General features: G+C 42.1%; 2 protein-coding genes across 2 annotated transcripts in view; one reads left to right on the top strand and one right to left on the bottom strand.

The window, feature by feature from the left end:
• Nucleotides 1-1361: 1361 nt before the first annotated feature.
• On the bottom strand, nt 1362-2922 carry LOC133474529 (relaxin-3 receptor 1-like). The gene has a single exon (XM_061766319.1). It carries the CDS (start codon nt 2552-2554, stop codon nt 1439-1441), a length of 1116 nt encoding a protein of 371 aa, XP_061622303.1. The 5' UTR covers nt 2555-2922; the 3' UTR covers nt 1362-1438.
• A 635-nt stretch (nt 2923-3557) lies between these two features.
• The window catches only part of LOC133471241 (A disintegrin and metalloproteinase with thrombospondin motifs 7), a 112080-nt gene continuing 92727 nt past the window's right edge, over nt 3558-22910 (top strand). The window contains exons 1-3 of the mRNA XM_061760617.1: nt 3558-3849; nt 4701-5068; nt 21091-21271. Coding sequence (XP_061616601.1) covers nt 3729-3849; nt 4701-5068; nt 21091-21271 — 670 coding nt within the window. The 5' untranslated portion in view covers nt 3558-3728. The remainder of the gene's footprint in view (nt 3850-4700; nt 5069-21090; nt 21272-22910) is intronic.

Here is a 22910-nt window from a genome sequence, read left to right on the forward strand (position 1 = left end):
ATACCAGGGACTAATGCTTTCATATAAATGAGCAAATATTCTACAACACATTTCTTTTCCATCCATCCATTTTGTGTCACGCTTATCCTCACTAGGGTCGCGGGTGTGCTGGAGCCTATCTAAGCTTACTGCGGCCAGGAGGCGTACACCCTGAACTGGTTCCACATTTCTTTTGTCATTCGAGGGGAAAAAAGTATACGTTGATGAAGATTACATGATGTGAAGACCATTCATTTTAGACAGAGGGGTGCTTTGCTGCTTCAGGACCTAGGAAGTCTTTCTGGGATAAATGGAACCACGAATTCTGCTGTCTACCAAAAAATCCTGTAGGAAAATGTCCGGCCATCTGTTAGTGAGCTCAAGCTGAAACGAACTTGGGTTCTGTCGTAGGTCAATCATCCAAAACACACCAGCAAGTCCACCTCTGACCTGATTCTAATGAGATGCTGTGGCATGACCTTAAAAAGGCTACGCATGCTGGAAAACCCTCGAGTGTGGCTGAATTACAACAATTCATCAAAGATGAGTGGGCCAAAATTCCTCCACAGCGCTGTAAGGGACTCTTATTATTCCAAAACGCTTGATAGGAGTTGTTGCTGCTAACGGTGGGCCAACCAGGTTTAGGGGGCAATTACTTTTTCACATAGGGCCATGTAGGTTTGTTGTCCCCCCCACTAATAGTAAACACCTTAATTTAAGAACTGGATTTTGTGTTGTCTTTGACTAATATTTAAATTTGTTTGATGATGGGAAACAAATATTTAAGTGTAACAAACATGCAAAAACATAAGAAATCAGGAAGGGGGTCACTATCACACCAGTGTGGATAGATAGATAGATAGATAGATAGATAGATAGATAGATAGATAGATAGATAGATAGATAGATAGATAGATAGGATTTTATTATATTTTTGGGGTAAATAAAAAAAAAACAAATTTCACAGATGAAAAAATGCATTTATTTTTAACTTATTGTATTTACAATGGTGAGGATAAGCGGTATGGCAAATGGATGGATGGATGATATTTACAGTGTGTACATAAACAGGAAACTACCTGTTTCGTTTTCCTTCACATTCTCAGCAGAATATCAACGTCAACAATATTAACCCGCCCCCACTCCCCCAATATTGAACCAAACATGGGAAACAAATCCAGTTTTTAGCTACAATACACTTAAATGACATTAGTCCGTCCGTAGGAAGAAAAACAATGACACGAACATCTGTTACACGGTTTTTACAAGGTGACAAATGTTTTTTTTTTTTTTGTCTTTTTGTATTTTTTAAAATTGTCTATTTATTATGTGCTCCGTGGCTATATATATATATATATATATATATATATATATATATATATATATATATAAACACTTTCAAAATCATTACACGCGATGATCACATTCACAGTGAGCAAAGTAGGCTTCAATGTCAGCTTTAAGAACGACACGAATCCATTCTGGAGTTTGCAAATCCTCGGTGATCGACGACAGACAAGGTGCACTCAACATTGGCAGGAGTCCGGACAGAGTGCGCCTTGCAGCCCTTGTCGTTGTTGTCGACGTTGGCGCACGGACTGGGGGCCCTCCAGAATAAAGCACTGAGCATCTTCCTGATCTCCGGCCTCATGAGACAGTACAGCAAGGGGTTCAAGCAGCTGTTGGCGTGCGCCAAGCACACGGTGACTGGGAAGACGTAGGCGTGCACCATGTAGTAGGACCGGTCCCAGTTGACTGCGTTAAACTTGACTAAGACGCCCCAGAAGGTGATGGCGTGGTTTGGCATCCAACAGCAGAAAAAGGATAAAACAACAATGGCCACCGATTTGGTGACTTTGGATCTCCTCTGTCGGTTGCCGGTGCACATGCTCTTGCGTCGAATGAAGCGCAGAAGCATCAGGTAGTTGACGGAGACGATGATCAGAGGGATAATGAAAGCAACGAGTATCTTTTGGACGTGATAGAGGGCGAGCCAGTCGTGTCCTTCGGGGAATTTCAGGAGGCAGAGTTTTTCTCCGGCCACCACGGTGACCGCGGAGAAGACCGCCGTTGGGGCCGTGGCCGCCGTGGCCGCCGACCACAGCGCGGCGCACACCCACTTGACACACCTCGACCATCTGGGCGCCGATCTCTTGAGCGCCCGAGTGACCGACAAGTACCTGGTGACGCTCATGGCCGTCAGGAAGAAGACGCTGGCGTACATGTTCATCACCGTGACGGACAGCACCACTTTGCACATGGCGCCCCCGAAGGGCCAGCTGAAGTCCAGCGCCGTGTCCACGGCCCAGAAGGGCAGCGTCAGCACGAACTGGAAGTCGGTCACGGACAGGTTGATGACGAACACGTTGATGGCCGACTTCTTGCGACCTTGTCTCAGCCTCATGAGGTAGAAGACGAGCAGATTCCCCACCAAGCCCACGGCGCACACCACCGAGTAGACCACGGAGATGAGGATCCTCAGGAAGGCGCCCACGTCGGTGTCATCAAAACGGAACGTCTCCTCTCCAGCCGCGCTCCGGTTCCACGCGTCGCTCTCGTTTGACATCGCATCCATCTTCAACTCGGGCAAAAACGCAACACGGGACAATTGCTGCCCATCGTCACTCCTGTCTGACGAGCAGCGTGGCTTTTATAGCCTCGTTCGTGATGGGCTGGCTTTCACAAACATGTGTGCAGCAGCATCACCGCCGCACTTCTTGCTGGATGCAACAATCGTTACCATGGGGATATGTATCACGCAAAGGGTGTGCGTAAAAGGCGCGCAAAGACTTGGCTACAAGGAAGCGTGGAAAAGAAAACAGAACCGAGTGAAATGAAGCAAATTACGGGTGTGCATTGTTTTACATCAACAAAATGAATAAATATTGATCCAACCCAAATTGTGTCAAATGTGTCTCAGACATATACGGTAAAGGTCTCTGGTGAGTCATTGTTTGAGTCGCTTTCCTGTTCTCTCTGTGAAAATAAAAACAAAAAAACCTAGACTAATCGCTTCATGTAGACAATAAACTTATTTTTACAGGACAACCGCATGGGTTGGATGGATCATGGATGTGTATTTTCCTCCGTTGTTCCACTAGATGGCGCACGAATACAGTCGGGGTCAAAAAGTTTAAATTCTTTGTATTTATTGATTTGTTTTTATTTGTTTTGTTTTGTTTTCACACCTCCCCTGTTATCGTGCTGTTTTAGGGGCAGGATAATTCAATTAAGCCCGTGTCGATAGGAATGGTTTCCAGCGAGTGATTCATTTCTGTGTGTAGACAGGAAAGTTGCGTGAACCCGGGTGTCCTTCGTGACCCAAGATGAATGGAAGTCCTTCGTCGTACGGGCACGCAAGGGTGTCAGCACCGACTCGGGAGTCTCCTTTTAAAAACGCCTTGCAGTTGAGCTGAAGAGAAAGCCTATTGTCTTGGTTCCACCCATCTGTGGGGGTGGTTCTGCTGCGAAACTTTGCAAAGTTTTCAAGCTGTCACTGGCTGACTGTGGCGAGAGGCGGATGGAGGCGCGGGCGATCGTCAACGCAGGCTAAAGCCGACAAGCAACAAGTCAAGCGAGGGGGGGCCGCGGGGGGGGGGGGGGGGGATGCATCCAAAGTAGCAGATGACGATGAGGCTCGAATTGCAGAAAGTGGTTTGAAGTGTGCGCTATAGCTGATCTGAATTGTCATCGGGCGCCGTGTTAGAAGCAATAAATGAGTGCAAACTTCAGCTCGCTGTGCTGCCAAAATGACCCGTTTGGAGTGCGGGCTTCACGCTGGACGTGGAGCTTCTCCAGTCTACTTCTTCCTACTACTTGTGACCGTGCTGGACAACTGCAAGCCTGGGCTGGGATTACCACGACAACCAGGTCAGTCAAGCTCTCCAAACACATGAATTGTAAATCACTTGGAATCAAAAGATGTTCTTGTACTCATTGGCCTCGCGATGTAGGTAAACGCATACAGCAAGTGGAGTCCTTTTATACAAAGGAAGAACAGCTGTGCTTGGACGGAGCACAACAATGAAACGCATTCCCCCACCCCCAAAGCATTTAGTTCTTACGTGCCCTTGAGCGAAGCAGACCTCGACTACATCTCCAAGGCTCACGTCGACCTCTTAGCAAAGAAAAGGAAAAGATCATTTCCAGCAAATTTGCAGGAGGTTTTTTTTTTTTTTTTTCAAAGTAGCAAAATTGAAGCTCTCTTATGATTAATCATTGCCTTGCACATTCAAATCCGAGCCCAAATGTGGCCATGCAGGATCCTCCTGAGATTTGAGCGAGCCAAACGTTGCACTCCATCCAATTCCCCGTTCAATGGTCAGCATCACATGCAGCGTCGTGGATGCTTAGTGGTTAGTACATCTGCCTCGCAGTTCTGAGGTTCTGTGCTCGAACCTTGGGTGTGACCTTCCTGTGCGGAGTTTGCTGTACTGTCCCACAGTCCAAAACATGGATGTTGGGCTAATTGAAGATTAAATTATACTAATTAGGGTTCTGTGTATATACTGTAACAGCATAGAAAGGCATTGTACATACTGAAGCTATTAGAAATGACAGCAAAACTGGCACGAGACACACAAATGGTTGATCACATAGCTAAATGGATAGATCTGTCTGCTGGTTGCCCCAGAAACTAAGATACAGTACTGTTATTCTTCTCGTGCCCTGTTTGAACAGCTCTTCTTTTCCATGTTCTCTTCCCACCGTCGCTCCAACAGTGAGATTGCTCCAGGATCTTCCTCAGTATGAAGTGGTTCACCCCACTAGAGTGAATGTCAGAGGTCACTTCCTGTCCAACTTCCTGTCTCATCGTGCTCGCCGCGTACAGCGTCGCCATGCCTCAGAGGAGTCCGTGGACTCAGACAGAGTCTTCTACCAGTTGTGGCACAGAGGCCACCGTTTGCACTTTAACTTGACTCTCAACCAACACCTGCTGGCCCCAGGCTTTTTGACAGAGCGTCGCTATGGTGGCCTTAAAGGGGGAAAGATCCGCCCCCCTGGATCTGCGCAGTGTCATTTCCTGGGTGAAGTGTGGGACGGGCCTGCTGTCAAAGGGAGTGCAGCGATAAGTACCTGCGATGGACTGGTGAGTTGTACACTAGTGCTTCAAATCACACTTCGCCAGTCAAAAAATCAACAGCCTGCGGCAGGAGCCCATAACTGCTTGGTTGGATTTACTTTTTCAATCAATGGGCATGCAACCTTCATCCATCCATCCATCCATCCATCCATCCATTTTCCGTACCACTTATCCTCACTCGGGTCGCGGGTGTGCTGGCGCCAATCTCAGCTAACTCTTGGTGAGAGGCAGGGTATACCCTGAACCGGTCGCCAGCCAATCGCATCGAAACAAACAACCATTCGCACTCACGAGCACACCTACGGGCAATTTAGAGTTTTCAATGAACCTACCATGCATGTTTTTGGAATGTGGCAGGAAACCGGAGTGCCCGGAGATAACCCACGCAGGCACGGGGAGAACATGCAAACTCCACACAGGCGAGGCAGGGATTTGAACTCCGGTCCTCCGAACTGTGAGGCAGATGTACTAACCAGTCGTCCACTCTGCCGCAGCATGCAACCTGTTAAAAATAATTAAAAATCAACACAACTGGCAGTGGTACTCGAGAATAGTTGACTTTTATTTTCAATTTAATGCTTCATTTTAATTTTCATTGCATGCATTACACAACAAAGAACCACTTTAAACACGCAGAAGCAGAGGGGGGCTAAGAGTGAGGGCCCCCGCTAAACACCTTAAAGAGTATCAAATAACAAATATACAATATAAATAGGATAAAATGTGCAATATAGTTATGTAGCAACCACAAATAAAAATCCAAACCCCAAAAAACGATCACAAACCAATATAGGGTTGCAAAGGCATGGAGAAGGATGGCTGCGCTGTTGATATTGAAGGTGGACAAAGTAATGTTATTGATATGAGCTTGGAATAATAATAACACATTATCCATGATGAGACCTCGACTTGGAAAGGGTGGATTTTGTGTTGTTCATTTCGATTGGGAATTGCTTCGCTATTCCGATTCCATTATCGATACCGCTTATCGAGCCAGTTTCTTATCGATTCTCTTATGGCTGGGAGATTATGACTATAATAAGTACGATTATTTTGATATAGAAATCACGATTCATAAAAACGACTATTTGTTGATTTCAAAACTTAGTATTTATTCAACTACCAAAACTCAACTTTCATGATAACTAATAGAAGAAGAAAGTCATGATAAACTTATACTATATGCATGTGACTATTGTTATATTACCTCTCTGTATGTGTTACTACAGCATTTGTGTGGTATGTTCGTTATTTGAAGGTAAATTCTAATGCTAATTTTTTGCTCACCGGTCAATCGGGTTTTCTGTTGAGTGCTTGCATTAAGCTGGCGATGTTTCTAAAACAAATTATGTCTTGTATTTAAGTATACAATGTGTGTAATTCTTGTTGTTGTGCATTTAGTTTTACAGCAAACTCGAACTGAGGTGTCATTAAACAGCTTAAAGCACGCTCAGGGAGAGCAGAACAACAAACGTCACATGCTTGCTGCAAGCAACACAGTGCGTCCAGGGTGCGTTTAAAACGCAGGAACTTGCATGAACGTTGCACCGTTCGGCATCATAATCGTTTTACTTTGATTATAATGTTGGTATGATCATTCGCGAGAAGCCAAATTCAAAATCATGATTACATTTCGATTAATCGCCCAGCCCGAGATCCTCTTAACAGTTCTCACTGCTTGAGGGAATAAAATATGAATAATTTGATGTCATTATCATTACATATACACGACATTCCAAACTACTATGCAAGTAATATTTTATTCAGATTTTCTTCAATAATTGATACATATCACATTCGTCATCAACCATCAGACTATAATTCAAATGTTTATATGATTATGTAATGTTTATAAGTCCCAAAATAGTATTTTCCCTTTAAACTACGTGAAATGAATGACAGTTTTCTCTGATCTATTCTCCATTTACAAACCCCAATTCCAATGAAGGGGTTGTGTAAAACGTAGATTAAAAACAGAATACAATCATTTGAATACACGACAAAGACAAAATATTTAATGCTCAAACTGATCAACATTGTTTTTCTTGCAAATGTTCACTCGTTTTGAATTTGATGCCTGCTATACGTTCCAAAAAAGCTGACACAAGGGCATGTTTACCCCTGTGTTACATTCCCTTTCCTTTCAACAACACTCATTTAGCGTTTGGGAACTGAGGAAATTAATTGTTGAAGCGTTGTTGGTGGAATTCTTTCACATTCTTGCTTGATGTACAGCTTCACTTGCTCAACAGTCTGCTGTTGTATTTTGTGCTTCGTAATGCGCCACACATTTTCAATGGGAGACAGGTCCTGCTGGGAGGCCAGTCTAGTACTCACACACTTTTACTTCAGAGCCATTGCATCACAGCCACTTTGTGCCAATTAGAATGTGGATGGTGCTTTTCCTCTTTGGCTCGGAGGACACAACATCCATGATTTCCAAAAACAATTTGAAATGTGGATATGTCAGACCACGGCACACTATTCCACTTCGCGTCAGTCCATCCCAGAGAAGCTGGCGGCCTTTCTGGGTGTTGTTGACATATGGCTTTCGCTTTGCATGGTAGTTTTAATTTGCATTTATCGATGTAGCGATGAGCTATGTTAACAGACAATGGTTTTCTGCATTGTTCCTGAGCCCACGTGGTCATCTACGTTCCTACCGTCACCTATGGTCACGAGCTGTGGGTCGTGACTGAAAGAACAAGATCCTGGATACAAGCGCCCGAAATGAGTTTCCTCCACAGGGTGTGTCCGGGCTCTCCCTTATAGAGATGCTCCGCGAGTGGCTCAGATAGAGCCGGCTGGCCCGGGAACACCTCGGGATCCCCCCGGAAGAGCTGGATGAAGTGGCTAGGGAGAGGGAAGTCTGGGCTTCCCTGCTAAAGCTACTGCCACCGCGATCCGACCATGGATAAGCAGAAGAAAATGGATGGATGGATGGATGGATATTACTGTATATACATATACAGTAATAATAAGAATAAAAGCATGCCCTTTTATTGTCACAACCATACACAAGTACAATATGACTGAGGTGAGATGCAATGTATAAATGTTCTGACTGTGGGTTGTGTAGTAAACATTGGCCTTCCAGTCATGTTCTCTAAATTGCTGAGGGTTACCTGGTGACGTAGCAGCTGCGTAATCCCTGCCGCCTACCCAGTGATGCCGAACCCCACTGAACTTTCGCGCGAGTTCGGCGACTAATATTCACACACACTGGTAACTCTTGAATCAGGAAGAAACGTCTTAAGTTGGACTTGTTTTAAGATGTTTTCACTCAAACTGAGTAAGAAACAAGCCATCAAAGAAGAATTCACAAACTAGTTTGGAGTTTATTGTACTTGAGTGAGAGAGAATGAGTATTTCACCACTTATTTTAAGATACAGTATTTTTCTCCTCTAGAGAGCTTAGCATATTTTTCGTATTTCAAGAAATCTTATCAAGTGTAGTTTTCTTACTGCATTGGCAAATAATTTCACTTGTTCCTAGTCATAATCCTCTCAAAACAAGTATATATTTCTTATATTTATGCAGGCAATTTTTGTTCAGAACCAAAATCCTCTGGGTTGGATAGATTATCTGTATTGGGAAGTTGTCTGAGTCCATTCATAAGTGCGTGTAAAGATTGCTCCACATTCTTGATATGGCTGAAGGAGATCCGAGTTAGTTTTGGATACTTATAAATTGACATTGAAAGAAAAAAACAGATGATCAGATATGGCCTAATCTGACTCAGTAGAGTTAGAGGGCGTTGTACCAGATCAGTGGGTGAGAATCAGGATGTGGCTGTTGGGGTGGGTAGGGAAGTTAATGAGTTGCTGTTGTGGTGCCAAGCTGTCCAGAGTCCAGACCTAAAGTTGTAATCATTTTTGACATTGTCCATATGGATGTCAAAATGCATCCATCCATCCATTTTCTTTACCACATACCCTGCCCAGCGTTCTGGGGAGCTGAAGCCTATCTCGGGTGACTTCAGGCAAAAGGCAGACAACACCTTGGACTGGTCGCCAGTAAATCACAGGCCACACATTGAGACACACAGACATCAATAAACCCACTGGTGTGTGTTTTGGTGGAGAATGTTTACACCTTCAAATCAAAACAATTTCCTGGTAATTATTCTAGCACTATCCATCCATTTCCATCCACCCAAAAATAAGCGTGTTAAGTTAATTGAAGATTTGTCTATAGTTGCCCTGTGATTGACTGGTGACCAATCTGGTGTACCCTGCCTCTCGCCCAAAATCGGTTGGGATAAGTTCCAGCACACCCACCAGACCATGAGGAGAAGTGCTATGGATAATTCAATTGTCGCAATGGAAATGTTCTGATGACAGTATATCTTAATTTATACACACAGTTCATATTATTAAGATTACATCTAAAACTACATGGCTGTCTAATTACAATCCTCCATCTTCACTTTATCATGTCTAATTTTTAACATAATCTCAGTGTTCCCCTACATGTACTGTACTGTTGAAAGTAATTAGCCAAACAACCAATGAAAACAAGTTGAGAGGAACGTTAGGGACACATAAATACCAGTTTTTCATAGAGAGGATTATTATGGACATTTAAATTACGAGTATGTCTGCTTTAAAACAGTTAAATATTTACACACAACATACATAGCTGGCTTTTAAAACATAGATGTCTCCAATGTCTAACAGCAGTCGTTGCTGTAAAGTTTCGTTTGATTCTGGGGAAAAAAACTGCAGCAACACGTACTATTGTGTATGTTTGATTAATATACAAGTCACCATGATGCAGAATCAGTGGGTGGCCTGCAGGATGTTCCCATCTAGAGGTGATAGGAGACAACCATGACACCCAAAGCCCAGCGCCACACTAAACAGAATGGTCTTGGAATATGTGAATCTGTGGTTGTGTAGAATCTTTCTTTTTTTCCTGCTTAAAGTTGATGAAAGTCTCAAAACTTACTTTCCCTCTTTTATGGATTTATTTATTTTTTTTTTTTTTTTTTGCCATTTTAGATTGTTGGCTTACTGGGGTGAGAAAAGTTAAATGAAGGAAATACACTCAGCCATTTTTGAAGGTAAAATAATCTGCGGATATGCTGCAATAAATAACTGTTTAAATCTTTCTCCTCCCTCTACCAAATGATTTATAACCCAGTACTGGGCTGCACCCCGTAGTTGGGGACCCCTGCTTTTGTCGATAGTCCCTATGGACTGAACCACTATCCATCACTGTCTCTTAAGTCTCTTCTTTTTTTAATTCAGCATGCAGCATGGTGGTGTTTTCCACAGGTGTGAATTTGAACGCAAATACTATAAGTGCTCTTTGATTGACTGGCAAATAATTCACGCTGTACCCCCGGCTCTTGCCCAGCTACAGCTCACCTGTGACACTGAGGACAGGCACGATAGAAAACGGAGGGATGGATGGATAATTTTGACATAGTGAACCAATAAACGGTAGGTCAGATGCATTTAGGAAGATTATACAAAAATTACAAAAAAAAAAAAAAACAGTGGCGGGTAACTGGAAAAATACTAGCCGTAGTGGCTGGTGGAAAAAAAATAAAATAAAGTCAAGCCATGTTTTGTCCAGGGTGTACCCCTGCCTCCTACCTGAAGCGAGCAAGGATAGGCCGTGAAGCCTCATGAGGATATAGTGGTATAGTGGTATATGAATGGATGAAAGGATGTATACCCATGTGTATGGTCTGTGTTTGTGTGTAGTGTGCAAACAAAACACACACACACACGCACACACACACACAACAGTCAAATTTGAGTTTGTAGGATATAACAATCGCACTAATTACTTGCATTTTAGCCTTATATACACTTCAGAAAACCAATATCAGTAAATACAGTTCGGCACTACATCCGTAAGTGCATCTTGAAACTCTACTATGCAAAGCAAAAGCCATTTATCAACAACACCCAGAAACGCCGCCGGCTTCTCTGGGCCCGAGCTCATCTATGATGGACTGATACAAAGTGGAAAAGTGTTCTGTGGTCCGACGAGTCCACATTTCAAATTGTTTTGGGAAATTGTGGACATCGTGGCCAAATAGGAAAAGAACCATCCGGACTGTTATGGACGCAAAGTTCAAAAGCCAGCATCTGTGATGGTATGGGGCTGTGTTAGTGCCAATGGCATGGGTAACTTACACATCTGTGAAGGCACCATTAATGCTGAAAGGTACATATAGGTTTTGGAGAAACATATGCTGCCATCTAAGCAATGTATAATTGTATATTTAATGACATTTACAAGGGATCTAGAGGGAAACACACAAAGGGGTCTAACTAAAGAAAGAAAATAACACTAATAATGGTAAAAGACGAAAAATAGGCGTACGAAAAGGGACATAGAACATCGTGTGTTGCTGGGCTAAAAATGTGAATGTGAATGTTTAATGCATTGAGTCAGAGCGAAAGAGAGAGCGAACAAAGTTGGGATTTTATGTGAAGCTAGTAATTTCCCCAAAATTATTAGGCGCTAATATTGTACAGTCTGGCAAACACTGGTGTGTTATTCACGAACGTAGATCAGCTGGTGGGTGGTGGGGGTCTGTCTCAGTCGTCTCGGGAAGCATGGAGACAGGTTTGGTCGAATGAGAAAAAGGATGCAGAAAAATGAAACAAAAACAAAAGAGGCGGAAGAAGAAAAATTGTTGTTCGTCACGCCTCGTTGGGAGAACATTACCGTCTCTCTCCCCACCTGCTTTCCGGGATCCGCTAGCAAGTTCAGAGAACTTACGTTTGGCTGGGAGCGTATCTGCTAGTTCAGCGGCAACTGTTCTGGAGGCTTAGCAGCGGCGATCCACGGAGGCTAGGGAGCCGGGTCTCCATCCCCAAGGCCCGCGTGCCCGAACAAAGAAAGATAAGGGGGGAGGGGTGGCCGAGGCCAGCCTGTGGCTGGCCAGGTTAGCCAGCTAGAACACAAAGAGAACAAGAAGGCGGTAGCCAGGAGTTAAATACCCCGGGGGCGTGTCAGAGAGGACTGAAGACCAGACAAGACCACACCCATCAGCTTGAATCTAGTCCACAATTTTGACCCATAAAATGGGTTTAAAAACAAATATTACTATAAAATACCCTCAACTTTGTACTCTCTACTCACAGGTCAAGCATATAGACTGGCTGTTTATACTTTAGTCTTGGCAAATCAACTGCTTATGGTTCAAATCACATTTCATGCTGCTTTGAGTCAAATCAAGACAAACGGTTCTCAAATTTCGTTGCTGCACTTGTAAAGTTGACACAATGACATACATCAAGGCATACATTGCGAATAATTTGGCAGAGTTCGTAAAATATCAAAACATAAATTTTCCTTTGGTTAAACATTAAATGAGAGTCCACGGTTAGGCTTTGCAGTTTCTCTCAACGTCAGCGGGTGTTGCCTTGTACGCACATTTGTCGATCCGTCCCTTTTTGCTGCTGCCAGTTCAAACAAAGAAAAGGACTCTTTGATGACTGTAAACCAAGATTTCAAGAGGACCTGCTAATTACTTTAGGGTCCAGTAGTCTTGTGGTAGTCTCACAGCAGGGCCGCTTGGAAGAATGCAGCCCATCACTTGGTTCTGGCAACTGGGTCAGAGTCACTACAGTTGCATGAGGAAAGCGGTTTTCGAACTATCCCAGAAGGCAACACCTTACTTACTTTACCAAGCTGCTTTTGGGAAGGAAACACGGTCATTCAGCCAATGGCTGTGGTGCCTGCGGTCCATTTACCTATGCTGTCACCATCTACCCACCTGTTGCTATGCTGAACTCCTGATGAGGTGGCTCGGTCCGCTCGTGGGAAAGCGGGCGAGTGCTCAAATCAACAACACGCTGCTCTCTCCCTGCTTCGATGTGCAACTGGCTGCTGGACTTTCTGACAGGGAGACCGCAGGCAGTACGGGTCGGCAGCAACACATCCAGCACCATCACTCTGAACACGGGGGGCCGCTCAAGGTTGTGTGTTGAGCCCCTTCCTCTTCACCCTGCTGACCTATGACTGCACATCAACATACAGCTCCAACCTCTTCATCAAGTTTGCAGACGACGCAACTGTGGTGGGTCTCATCAGCAATAGGGATGAGACAGACTACAGAAGTGGAGTGAGTTGCCTGGCCGGGTGGTGCAAGGACAACAATCTCTCCCTAAATGTGGAGAAAAACCAAGGTGATTGTTGTGGACTTCAGGAGATTGCACTCCCAGCATGTTCCCCTGAACATTAACGGTGCTGCGGTGAAGAGAGTGTGCAGCACAAAGTTCCTGGGAGTGCACATCAGAGAGGACGTCTCCTGGACCAGCAACACCTCATCACTGGCCAAGAAAGCTCACCAGCGTCTCTACTTCCTGCGCAAGCCGAGAAGAGCCAGAGCCCCGACCCCAATCATGTGCACGTTCTGCAGAGGGACCATAGGGAGCATCCTTATCACTGTGTGGTACGAAGCCTGCACCGCATCCTGCAGCCAAGACTCTCCATCGCATAGTGAGAGCAGCTGAGAAGATCATCGGAACCTCTCTTCCCTTCTTGTAGGACATTTACAGCACGCACCTCACCCACAAAGCCCTCCGCATAGCGGGGGATGCCACCCATCCATCACACAGCCTCTTCAATCTGCTGCCATCAGGGAGGAGGAGACAGCGGAGTCTGCGGGCCAGGACTAGCCGACTTAAAGTTTATTCATCAGGCTGTCAGGAAGGTGAACTCTCCGCCTGCTCTGCCCTCTCTACCTGTCTTGTCCTCTGCCCACCTGAACTTTGACGCCCCACAAACATGCACGCACACTCACACACACACACACACACACACACAAACACACGCATACACACACATACACACACACCCCAGACTCAGGGTCGCAGCTTCCACTTTAGCAGCATTGGGGTTTTGTCCTCTAATTATTTGCCTTCGTTCTGTGACCTGGGCTATGTTGCACACGTCACATGATCTTTGAAATTTGCACATTCAATTAATACTTTTGATACTGCATATACCATAGTTTTATTTAGTTATTTGTATTGATGTTATTTGTAGCACCGCGGGCCCTTGAGTACCGTCATTTCAATCCACTGTATGTATGATATCCATTTTGAAGAATTGACAATAAAAGTACTTTGTGCATTCTACCTTGTAAGTGGTGAAAGAACTAGGCATCTTTCTGTTGACAAAGATAAAACAGATGTATTTTCTTCCCTCTGAAGGCCATTAAAAAAAATTATTTCACCCTATTCAACTCATATTGAGTTGTATTGTATTTCCAATACAGTAGAAGGGCTGTATCACCAAAGCAAGGTCAGAATTCTGAGACTTTATCTGTGGACCAAATAGAAGCCAGAACAATAACCCTCAGTAGGAGTGGAGGACGATCACACAATAAGCCAGACCTCAGTGTTAGACCTCACTGAAAATGCACAGAATCAGGCCATTGAGGATATGTTGGTTAAATCACCAAACCACCATGGAATTAATGATGGAGCTTCCACAAGTAGATCTGTGGAATTAAACGACACATTACTATCGTCAGTCCGCTAACGTTGGGCGAAAGTGAAGATTCTGATGCAGTTATTATTATATGGGGGAAAAACAGGCTGTAACTGTGAATGAAACAAAGCTTGAAATACTCTTTCTAGAAAAAAAAACAAAGAGTGGATCATTCTCTGTCTCACAGGGGAGGTAGATATTTCATCCCTAGCAGTCTCTGAACCACACCAACCACTAACCGCTTGGATTGTAACGATGATCCTAAGAAGAGGCCACTGTCTCACTGACTTAATCCGTGCCTTCAGAGACTCAGAAATTATTGTATCTGAGGTCAATATAACAAAGGCGTTTACCAAATGGAGAGCTTGAACAGGGAGAAGGAAGTGGTGTTTTGCGAGACTGCCTCACATTTTGGATGGATTTCTATGACAGCTGCACACTGGGAGTTAAAGTTAAAGTCCCCCTTATCAGGGATGACTTTCAGTGTGAAGAATGGCAGGCTATAGCTAGAGTATTTTTGGTTGGGTGGAAACAAGCTGCTTACTTCCCAGTGAAACTTGCAATACCATTTCTGGAAGTGATGCTGTATGGCTTGACAACTATTAGTTTTAAGGATTAATTTTTGCTGTATGTATCACACTAGGAAAGACTTCGGAAGACTTTAATTCAGTAGACACAGATGAATTACTAGATGTAGTTGATCTACATGACTGCAAGCTAGTCCCTACCAAGGACACACTGCTCACTATTTTGACACAAATCAGACACAAGTCCTGCTGCGGGTACTGTAGCTTGTTTACGACCACCAGAAGGTCTACATCATTTCATTGCACGCAAAAAAAAGAATGCAAAAACAGTGAAGGAGCTTCTAAACTTTCCAGAGGAGATGATAGCAGCCCAGTTAACAGTTGTTACCTAAAAAGGTACATCAGGGAAATTGATTGCAACGCTCTCCAGCATTTCCCATGGTTCTTTACTGGGTGTAATCTCTTGGATAAAGCCATATTGATTTTAGTAGAAACCACAGATTCCCTCAGCCACGTGTGGACGTGTACTAAAGCTGCCCATTGGTTTCTACAACTCTCCAGATTTTTGCAGCAAATTTAACAACATTCTCATAAGCTCGATGTGGGTCTGACACTACTGAGACTCTTACATACATCCATTTCTGAAACACTCTCATACTGATTACTGAAACACACACACATTATTGAAATGTTCTCATACACTAATAAAATGCTAAACAAATCCTCAAACACATCATAACCCTGCTTTCTTACACTCAAATACATATTTCAGTCGTGTGTTTCAGTTGTAGGTGAGAATTTATATATATATATATATATATATATATAAAATAATGTTCCAAATACAGTTAGTAAAACCTTTGACATACGTTACAGTAAGTGTTCAGTACTTCACCTGGCAGTTTGTAAGGACTGTGAGTGAATAAAAACTAGTCACAGATGACACATAAAATGTGCACTAGGAGTCATTTGATAACTCTTCCTGATCGGGATGCAATTAGGATTTAGCAATTCAAATGTGTAAATTAATCACCCTGAAATGTGAGTGGTCTTTTGAAAAGACCTTTTAGTTGTGGTGCCTTGTTTTGTTCTTCTCTGGCTCTGAAAAATAACAGATTTCCATGGTCATCATTTCATTTTAAATGAAAACTTAGGTCATAGGTTAAATGAAGACTCTAAACCAGGGGTGTCAAGCTAATTTTTGTCTCAGGCCGCATTGTAGTTATGATTTCGCTCAGAGGGCCGTTAGAACAGTGAAACCATATAAATGTTTAATCACTATATCATATTATTACCATTACAAAACAAATTGAGGGATAGCTACTTTTGAAATCAGAAGACAAGGATAATAGTTTGTTCAATTATTGTTTAAGTTACTGTAGAATAATGGTTTGGTAACAGAAAAATGCAATATCTCAACATTATTGTTTATTATTATTACAATTTAGAATTTTCGTACAGATTTTAGCAAAAATCACGGAAGTTGACGAGGATGATTTGCTTTCGCGGGCCACATAAAATAATGTGGCGGGCCGCATCTGGCCCCCGGGCCTTGAGTTTGACCTCTATGCTCTAAACCGTCCTTGGGTGTGACTGAGTGTAAATGATTGTTCGTCTATATGTGCCCTGTGATTGGCTGGCGACAAATCGAGGGTGTACCCCACCTCTCGCCCAAAGTCAGCTTCAACTCACCCACTAACCTACTGGGGATAAGCAGGATAGAAGATAGATGGATGGTGTTCCAGCAAAAGGTTTTTAATGCTGTTATTTTAAGGTGAAATGACTACATTGTGCCCTTATGTCAAGTGTGCTGGAATAGACAGACCAGAATGTAAATTAGATTAGTCTATCCATCATGATGTCTGGCTGAATATCTGATCATTGCTATTTTGGAGAGACAGATTATCTTACATTTTTGTCCTTCGGAGGAATGACACACAAGGATGTTTAGAATTCTTTGTCTCCATGACATGTCAAGCTGGCTTTTTCTTTTTAAGATTTCTTAGACAGTCTGCCTCCACACACATGGACAAAATCGTGAGCTTTTTGGCACAGCATATCATCTCTTGTGTGAAGACACAATAATAGGCACAAATAGACAAGAACAGTGTATGTTCTGTGAAACACGGAGGTTTTGTTATGTCCTGGGGTTGCTTTGCTCTATCCAGCATAGGGTGTCTTGAATCGGTATTTGGTGAAAAATCCGAAGACTATCAAGGCATTTTTGGTGCAAAATGTGCTCCCCAGAAAGTTTGGTTTCAGCCACATGTAATAGATCCTCCAAAGACCCAAAACACAGCTACAATAAAAATACTAGGCTTTACACGATCAGGATTTTTGGGGCCAATCACCGATCAGCGAGTTTAAAAAAACGATGACTGATCACCGATCACAAGATGGAGTAATGTGTCTATTTAAATGACTTCATTTACTATATATACTTGTGTACTGTATACTGAGTATCTTCTTACGTCCAGTGATTCCCAACCTTGTCTGGCATGAGCAATCTTCAGGTGTGCTGTGGGCAATTATAAAATTTTACCTAACTGCTCAAAAATATTTATTCATTTACAAGAAATAATGTATCTTTGTTCCTCTATTTATTCCAGTGAGGCATAGTGACAGACATAACAAATAAATGCTCTTCTATTAAATGGCAGGAAGTACATACACTAATTACTGTGTATCTACTTTTTGTGACATTTTTGTTTGTTGGTGTGCCGTGAGATTTTCCAATTGTAAAATATGTGCCTTCGCTCCATAAAGGTTGGAAATCACTGCTCTAGTCAGGCCATGTATTCTAATCAGTCAGGTCAAACCACCATTACAACATTATAGAAATAATGGGAGCTAACTTACTGTAGTTGAATTACTTTATTGTAATTAAATTACTTCACTCACACCGAAACTTTAGAGCGTGATTCGACATCACGCTGGGATGTTTACGCACAACCGTCAGTGCTAGCACTAGCTTGCTAGGCTACATAACGTTTTGTTGCCTGCTTGCGAGCCGTATCATTAAAAGTACGTGAACATACCTCAAGCAATCCTTCAATGAATGTAATCTCCCGAGCACCGGTGACCACCACCGCACGTCGTTGCCATGGTAACGAGTGTTTCCGGTCACGTTTGAGTTGACGAGATAAAGCCCAGTGATCGTAAAAGACGGGATACGGTGTTATCGGAATACAAAATGTTATTGCAGTAGTCTGACATAGTGCAATCGTGAAAGAGCAAATTTGTCTTGTAGTCTGATCCAGGCATTACGTGTTGATGTGGAGTCATTCTCGATTTGACCTCTGGGGTCAGCTAGGAGCTCCAGGATATGAAATTTCTATGCATGAAATAAGAAAAGGATGTGTCTTAGGAACTAAATGTGATTGAAATGTAAACTTCATGTGTATTTCCAAGTTTCTGGGAGTCACTAATTTCTGATAGGTCCAATACCCACAGAGGTCAATAACTCTCACTCCTAGGGGTCCAAGGTCAAGGTCTCTCGAAAAACAATATCACATTTTAATCAATTTAAACACAAAATGTAAAGCTTTGTATTTGTATTTGATCAAACAATTAATGTTTCATGGAGACAACAAAAATATAGGCCGAATTCAACTTCAACACATCTGTAATAACAGACTTGAACTCATCAGAAACTTTAACGAACGTTTAACGCCATGCGGTGAGACTGAACAAGTAGAGAAAATAGTCTCACGCACTACACAAAGAGGTGAACATCGCCCCATCTTTGCTTGTGAATGACTGAGCAATTCAGGGAAGCTCCTTTTATACCCAATCATGGCACCCACCTGTTCCCAATTAGCCTGTTCACCTGTGGGATGTTCCAAACAGGTGTTTGATGAGCATTCTTTTCTTTACTGCTTCTCTTCACTAAGGCTGCAGGAGCCTATCCCAGCTATTTTGGGGCGGGAGGCGGGGTACACCCTGAACTGGTCGCCAGCCAATCGCAGGAATTTAGCAATTCAAATTAATCATGCAAAAATGTGAGTAGTCATTTAAAAAGGAATAAGATCGATAAGACACTTTTTCCCTTTTAGTAGTGGTGCCTTGAGATAGGACCAAACTCATAAATCCAAACATTTGTATCTGAAATCATCTGTTCCCATTGAAACAAATTAAAAGGCCATTAATCTGTTCTAGCCTTCCCCAAAAAACAAAAGAAATTGTTGTAATATTTATTTTAATGAGGGAAACTAGCACTCCATAATATTGTGCTTTATAAAAGCATACAGTAATGACAATAATTAAATAGAATGAAAAAGAATTAACAGTAGTGATGCACCAAAATGAAAATTCTTAACCAAAACCGAAAATGAGAAACCCTAATAAAGGATATCTTGTATTATGAACGTTTATTATATTAATGTATATTTACATTTATAGGCCCATTTTCTCAAGTGACGTGGCGGCGGTGACGTACTAATTTATTTGCGGTTTCCTGTCCCTGTATGGCTGTCTAGCATTTTACTGTATATTACAGTATTTTCCTCTTCGTGATGATAACAATATTTGTCTAAAAGTGTAGTTTATTCGTTGTCATTGAGACAGTGATTAGTGACTTAAACTATGCTGCATAGAGAACGGACACGAGGTGCAGGTTCGCCACCGCGCCTCGGCATCGTATTTAGCCGCGTTAGCTGTAGCTCCTAGGTACCTGGGGCGGCGCAAAATAGCATGCAACAAGCATTCCCCCTACCCGAACGGGAAAAAGCAGTAATTGGGACACTCCATTGGGCTACTAGCTGCTAGGATGTGATGATGGCAAAGCAACGCAGTTCCCACAATTCATTGTGACATGCAAATTTGAATTACTCCAGTAATAAAGACATTCATCTTTGTTGTTAATGTGTGTTTATGTTACCACTAGCTCATTGAATGTGTGTGTTACTTAACGGTTATATTTCTGGTTGATTTATGGTGGGCTATGTCATTATCAAACCAGCTCTCAAACAAAGCTCTCCTGGCATTGCTTGTTAATAACAAAGCTTTCTTAATTATTCAGCGTACATGCTTGCATGTCGGCTGCGGCAAAGGGAAGCGCAAGCAGCTATGAACAACATGTAATTTCTGCCATTTTATTTCAGTGCAAAAAAGTATTTTGCTCCGAAACTGAAAATGCACTTTTCGGCCCAAATGTTTCGGCTGCAGAAATTTCGGTCCGTCACTATTAAACAGTTTATTTCACACTGCATCGAATTTGAATGGCCATTGTGCTGCTCTTTCTGGTGTAAGTTCTGTAAGACTGATATATGTCTTAACTCCTCTCAGCTGAACAGTCATGATCATCACAGAGGATAGACTATATGACTGTGAGAACTGTTACATTATCTGTTTAGATGTGTTACTGCACTGTTTGTGTATAATTAATTTCTTAGTGTTAGCATTGCAACATAGATGCGAATTAGTATTAGCATTAAGCTAGCAGACTGAAAAGCTAAACTACATATGTAGTTGTTATAAATGCACAAGGTGGGATTTTCTTTGTTTCATGTTTAGTTTGACTGTATACTTCAACTAGAAGTGGCAATAAACCGCTTGAAGCCTCTTATTTGAGGAATTATACACTATTTGCCAAAGTGCTTCTTATTACGAAGTATGTTAAGTTCACTGCCACCACACAGCACTCATATCAAGTCTGCGCTCGCAAGGCAAAGCAAATGGCTTAGAGTCTTCAATTAACCTACCATGCATGGTTTTGGGATGTGAGAGGAAACCGGAGTACCTGGAGAAACCCCATGCAGGCACGGGGATAACATGCAAACTCCATACAGATGAGAGTTTGAACCCGGGTCCTCAGAACTGTGAGGCAGATGTGCTAACCATTCGGTCACTGTACCACCCCAAGAAATGTATATTAAAGTACATTTTATGTGTTTGGAATACAGTATTTTGAGTTACTTGTATTTCAACGTACCACTCTATTCAAATTGTCCCATAATAACTTTGTGTGTGTTTTAAAAGAAAGGAAAAGTGCCTGTGATACTTTGACAGCTGACATGTCACCTTTCAATCTTTAGACAGGACTTTTCAAGTTGTCAAATGAAGAGTTCTTCATCCAACCCCTGGAAACACATGATGAGCCCTCAGCACCACAGGCCCATGCCATCTTCAAACGTCATGCTTCCTTCCCATCTTGGAGTCCAGTTCTACAGCCCATCTCAGGGAAACAAGCAGTCAACGGTTCCTGTGGAGTCAAAAGTATATGTCCTTTTTTCCATTGTACTAACATCACTGCAAATGACAGTTTTTACAGCACTTGAAATGGGACAATACAATTGGATTGGCGGGTTAACAGATTACTGTAATTTCTCATGTATAATGCACACTCATGTATACTACGTACCCCCAAAGTTGACCTTAAAATTCTGGAAAACCCTTCTACCTATCTATAATGCATTTTTACAATGCATGATTTTTCTTCTACCCATATGATCAAAACATAAAATATTGTCTGTATTTTGTTGTTTTTTTTTTCCAAAGAATTATTCTGAAGTTAAGCACTTCACTTTATTTGAACATGTAATACTTTCTTTGTATTTACTTGCTCTTATTTTGAAAAACACAGCCATACTTTTATTTAGTAAATAAAAAAATTTTGCTCATATGTTTGATTACCCAGGCATAATTTGTAAGATGTATACAATTCATTAAAGAAAACATGAAGGACCAGGTGAAATTTTAATTTTTAATTTTATTTTAATGGGATTCAAATTAAACTGTCAAGAATTTCAGAAAAGCATTATCATTAAACAAAACATAACCATAAAGAAATTAATGATGGCCACAAAACAAAACAATATTTCCCAAATTCTGTCTGGGTATGTGAACTTATGAGCACAATTGTGCATATATGCAGTCATATGTACCCCTGTCATATTGGAATGAAAGTGTAGGCTACACCTTTTTCATAACCTCTTTGTGGCGGTGGCACACTTGAATGAAAGTGTACAACTTTTTCGTAACCTTTAAGGGCCGGTGGCATATTGGAATGAAATTGTACAGCGTTTTCATAACCTCTAGATGGCGGCATACATTTATAAACTGTGAAAGTTTTTTAAATTTTCCCCTACACTATTGACTTTTGACAATTTTGGGGGGAAAGAAAATGCGCATTATACATGAGAAATTACGGTAGTTTAATTTCAAGTGCAGGATTGATGAGTACAGCGGTACCTTAATATACTTGTTTAACTGTTTCCGTGACCAAGCTCGTAACACAATTCATATCAAGTCAAGTTTCCTTAATTTTTTTCAATGCCATTAATCAGTTGCAGCCCCTTTAAAAAAATGGCAAAATGAAAAAAAAACTAAAGAGAGAAAAATAGCACTGTATTGTATAGAAAGAAAATAAAAGAATCTAAAGACAAGCAGGTTTTATAAAGTGTTATTAATTTACGTACTGTGGTATCCGTCTGTTGGATTAGTGCCTTCAAGGGGCATGGCATAGAGAATGACATTATTTTTGGTGTAGTGTGTTATACCTCGTCATTAATCAGAATGATTCTCGTTTTTTGATTCACATCCCTAGGCATGACAGATGATTTTTGAGAAAATGTATGAACTATTATCCTACTTAAAATGGCTCTCTGCCGTCATCCATCTGTCCATGTTCTATATTGCTTGTCCTCATTAGGTCCGTGAGTAAGCTGGAGCCTATTGCAGCTAACGTCAGGCGGTAGAGGTGGGGTACACCGTGGACTGGTCGCCAGCCAATCGCAGGCCCCATATGTTGACAAAAGTCTGACTTTTTTTTTTTTTTTTCCAAAATAATCAATTCTGTGGACACCCTGTACACAGTGCTGCTTTTCATGCTTTTTCAACATCTTATATAAATCCC

This window comes from Phyllopteryx taeniolatus, chromosome 2 (genome assembly GCF_024500385.1).
Source record: "Phyllopteryx taeniolatus isolate TA_2022b chromosome 2, UOR_Ptae_1.2, whole genome shotgun sequence".
In the NCBI taxonomy this organism is placed as follows: Eukaryota; Metazoa; Chordata; class Actinopteri; order Syngnathiformes; family Syngnathidae; genus Phyllopteryx; species Phyllopteryx taeniolatus.

Excerpts from the sequence above, each read along its gene's own strand:
- LOC133474529 (XM_061766319.1), bottom strand. The coding sequence starts at position 2,554 with ATGGATGCGATGTCAAACGAGAGCGACGCGTGGAACCGGAGCGCGGCT.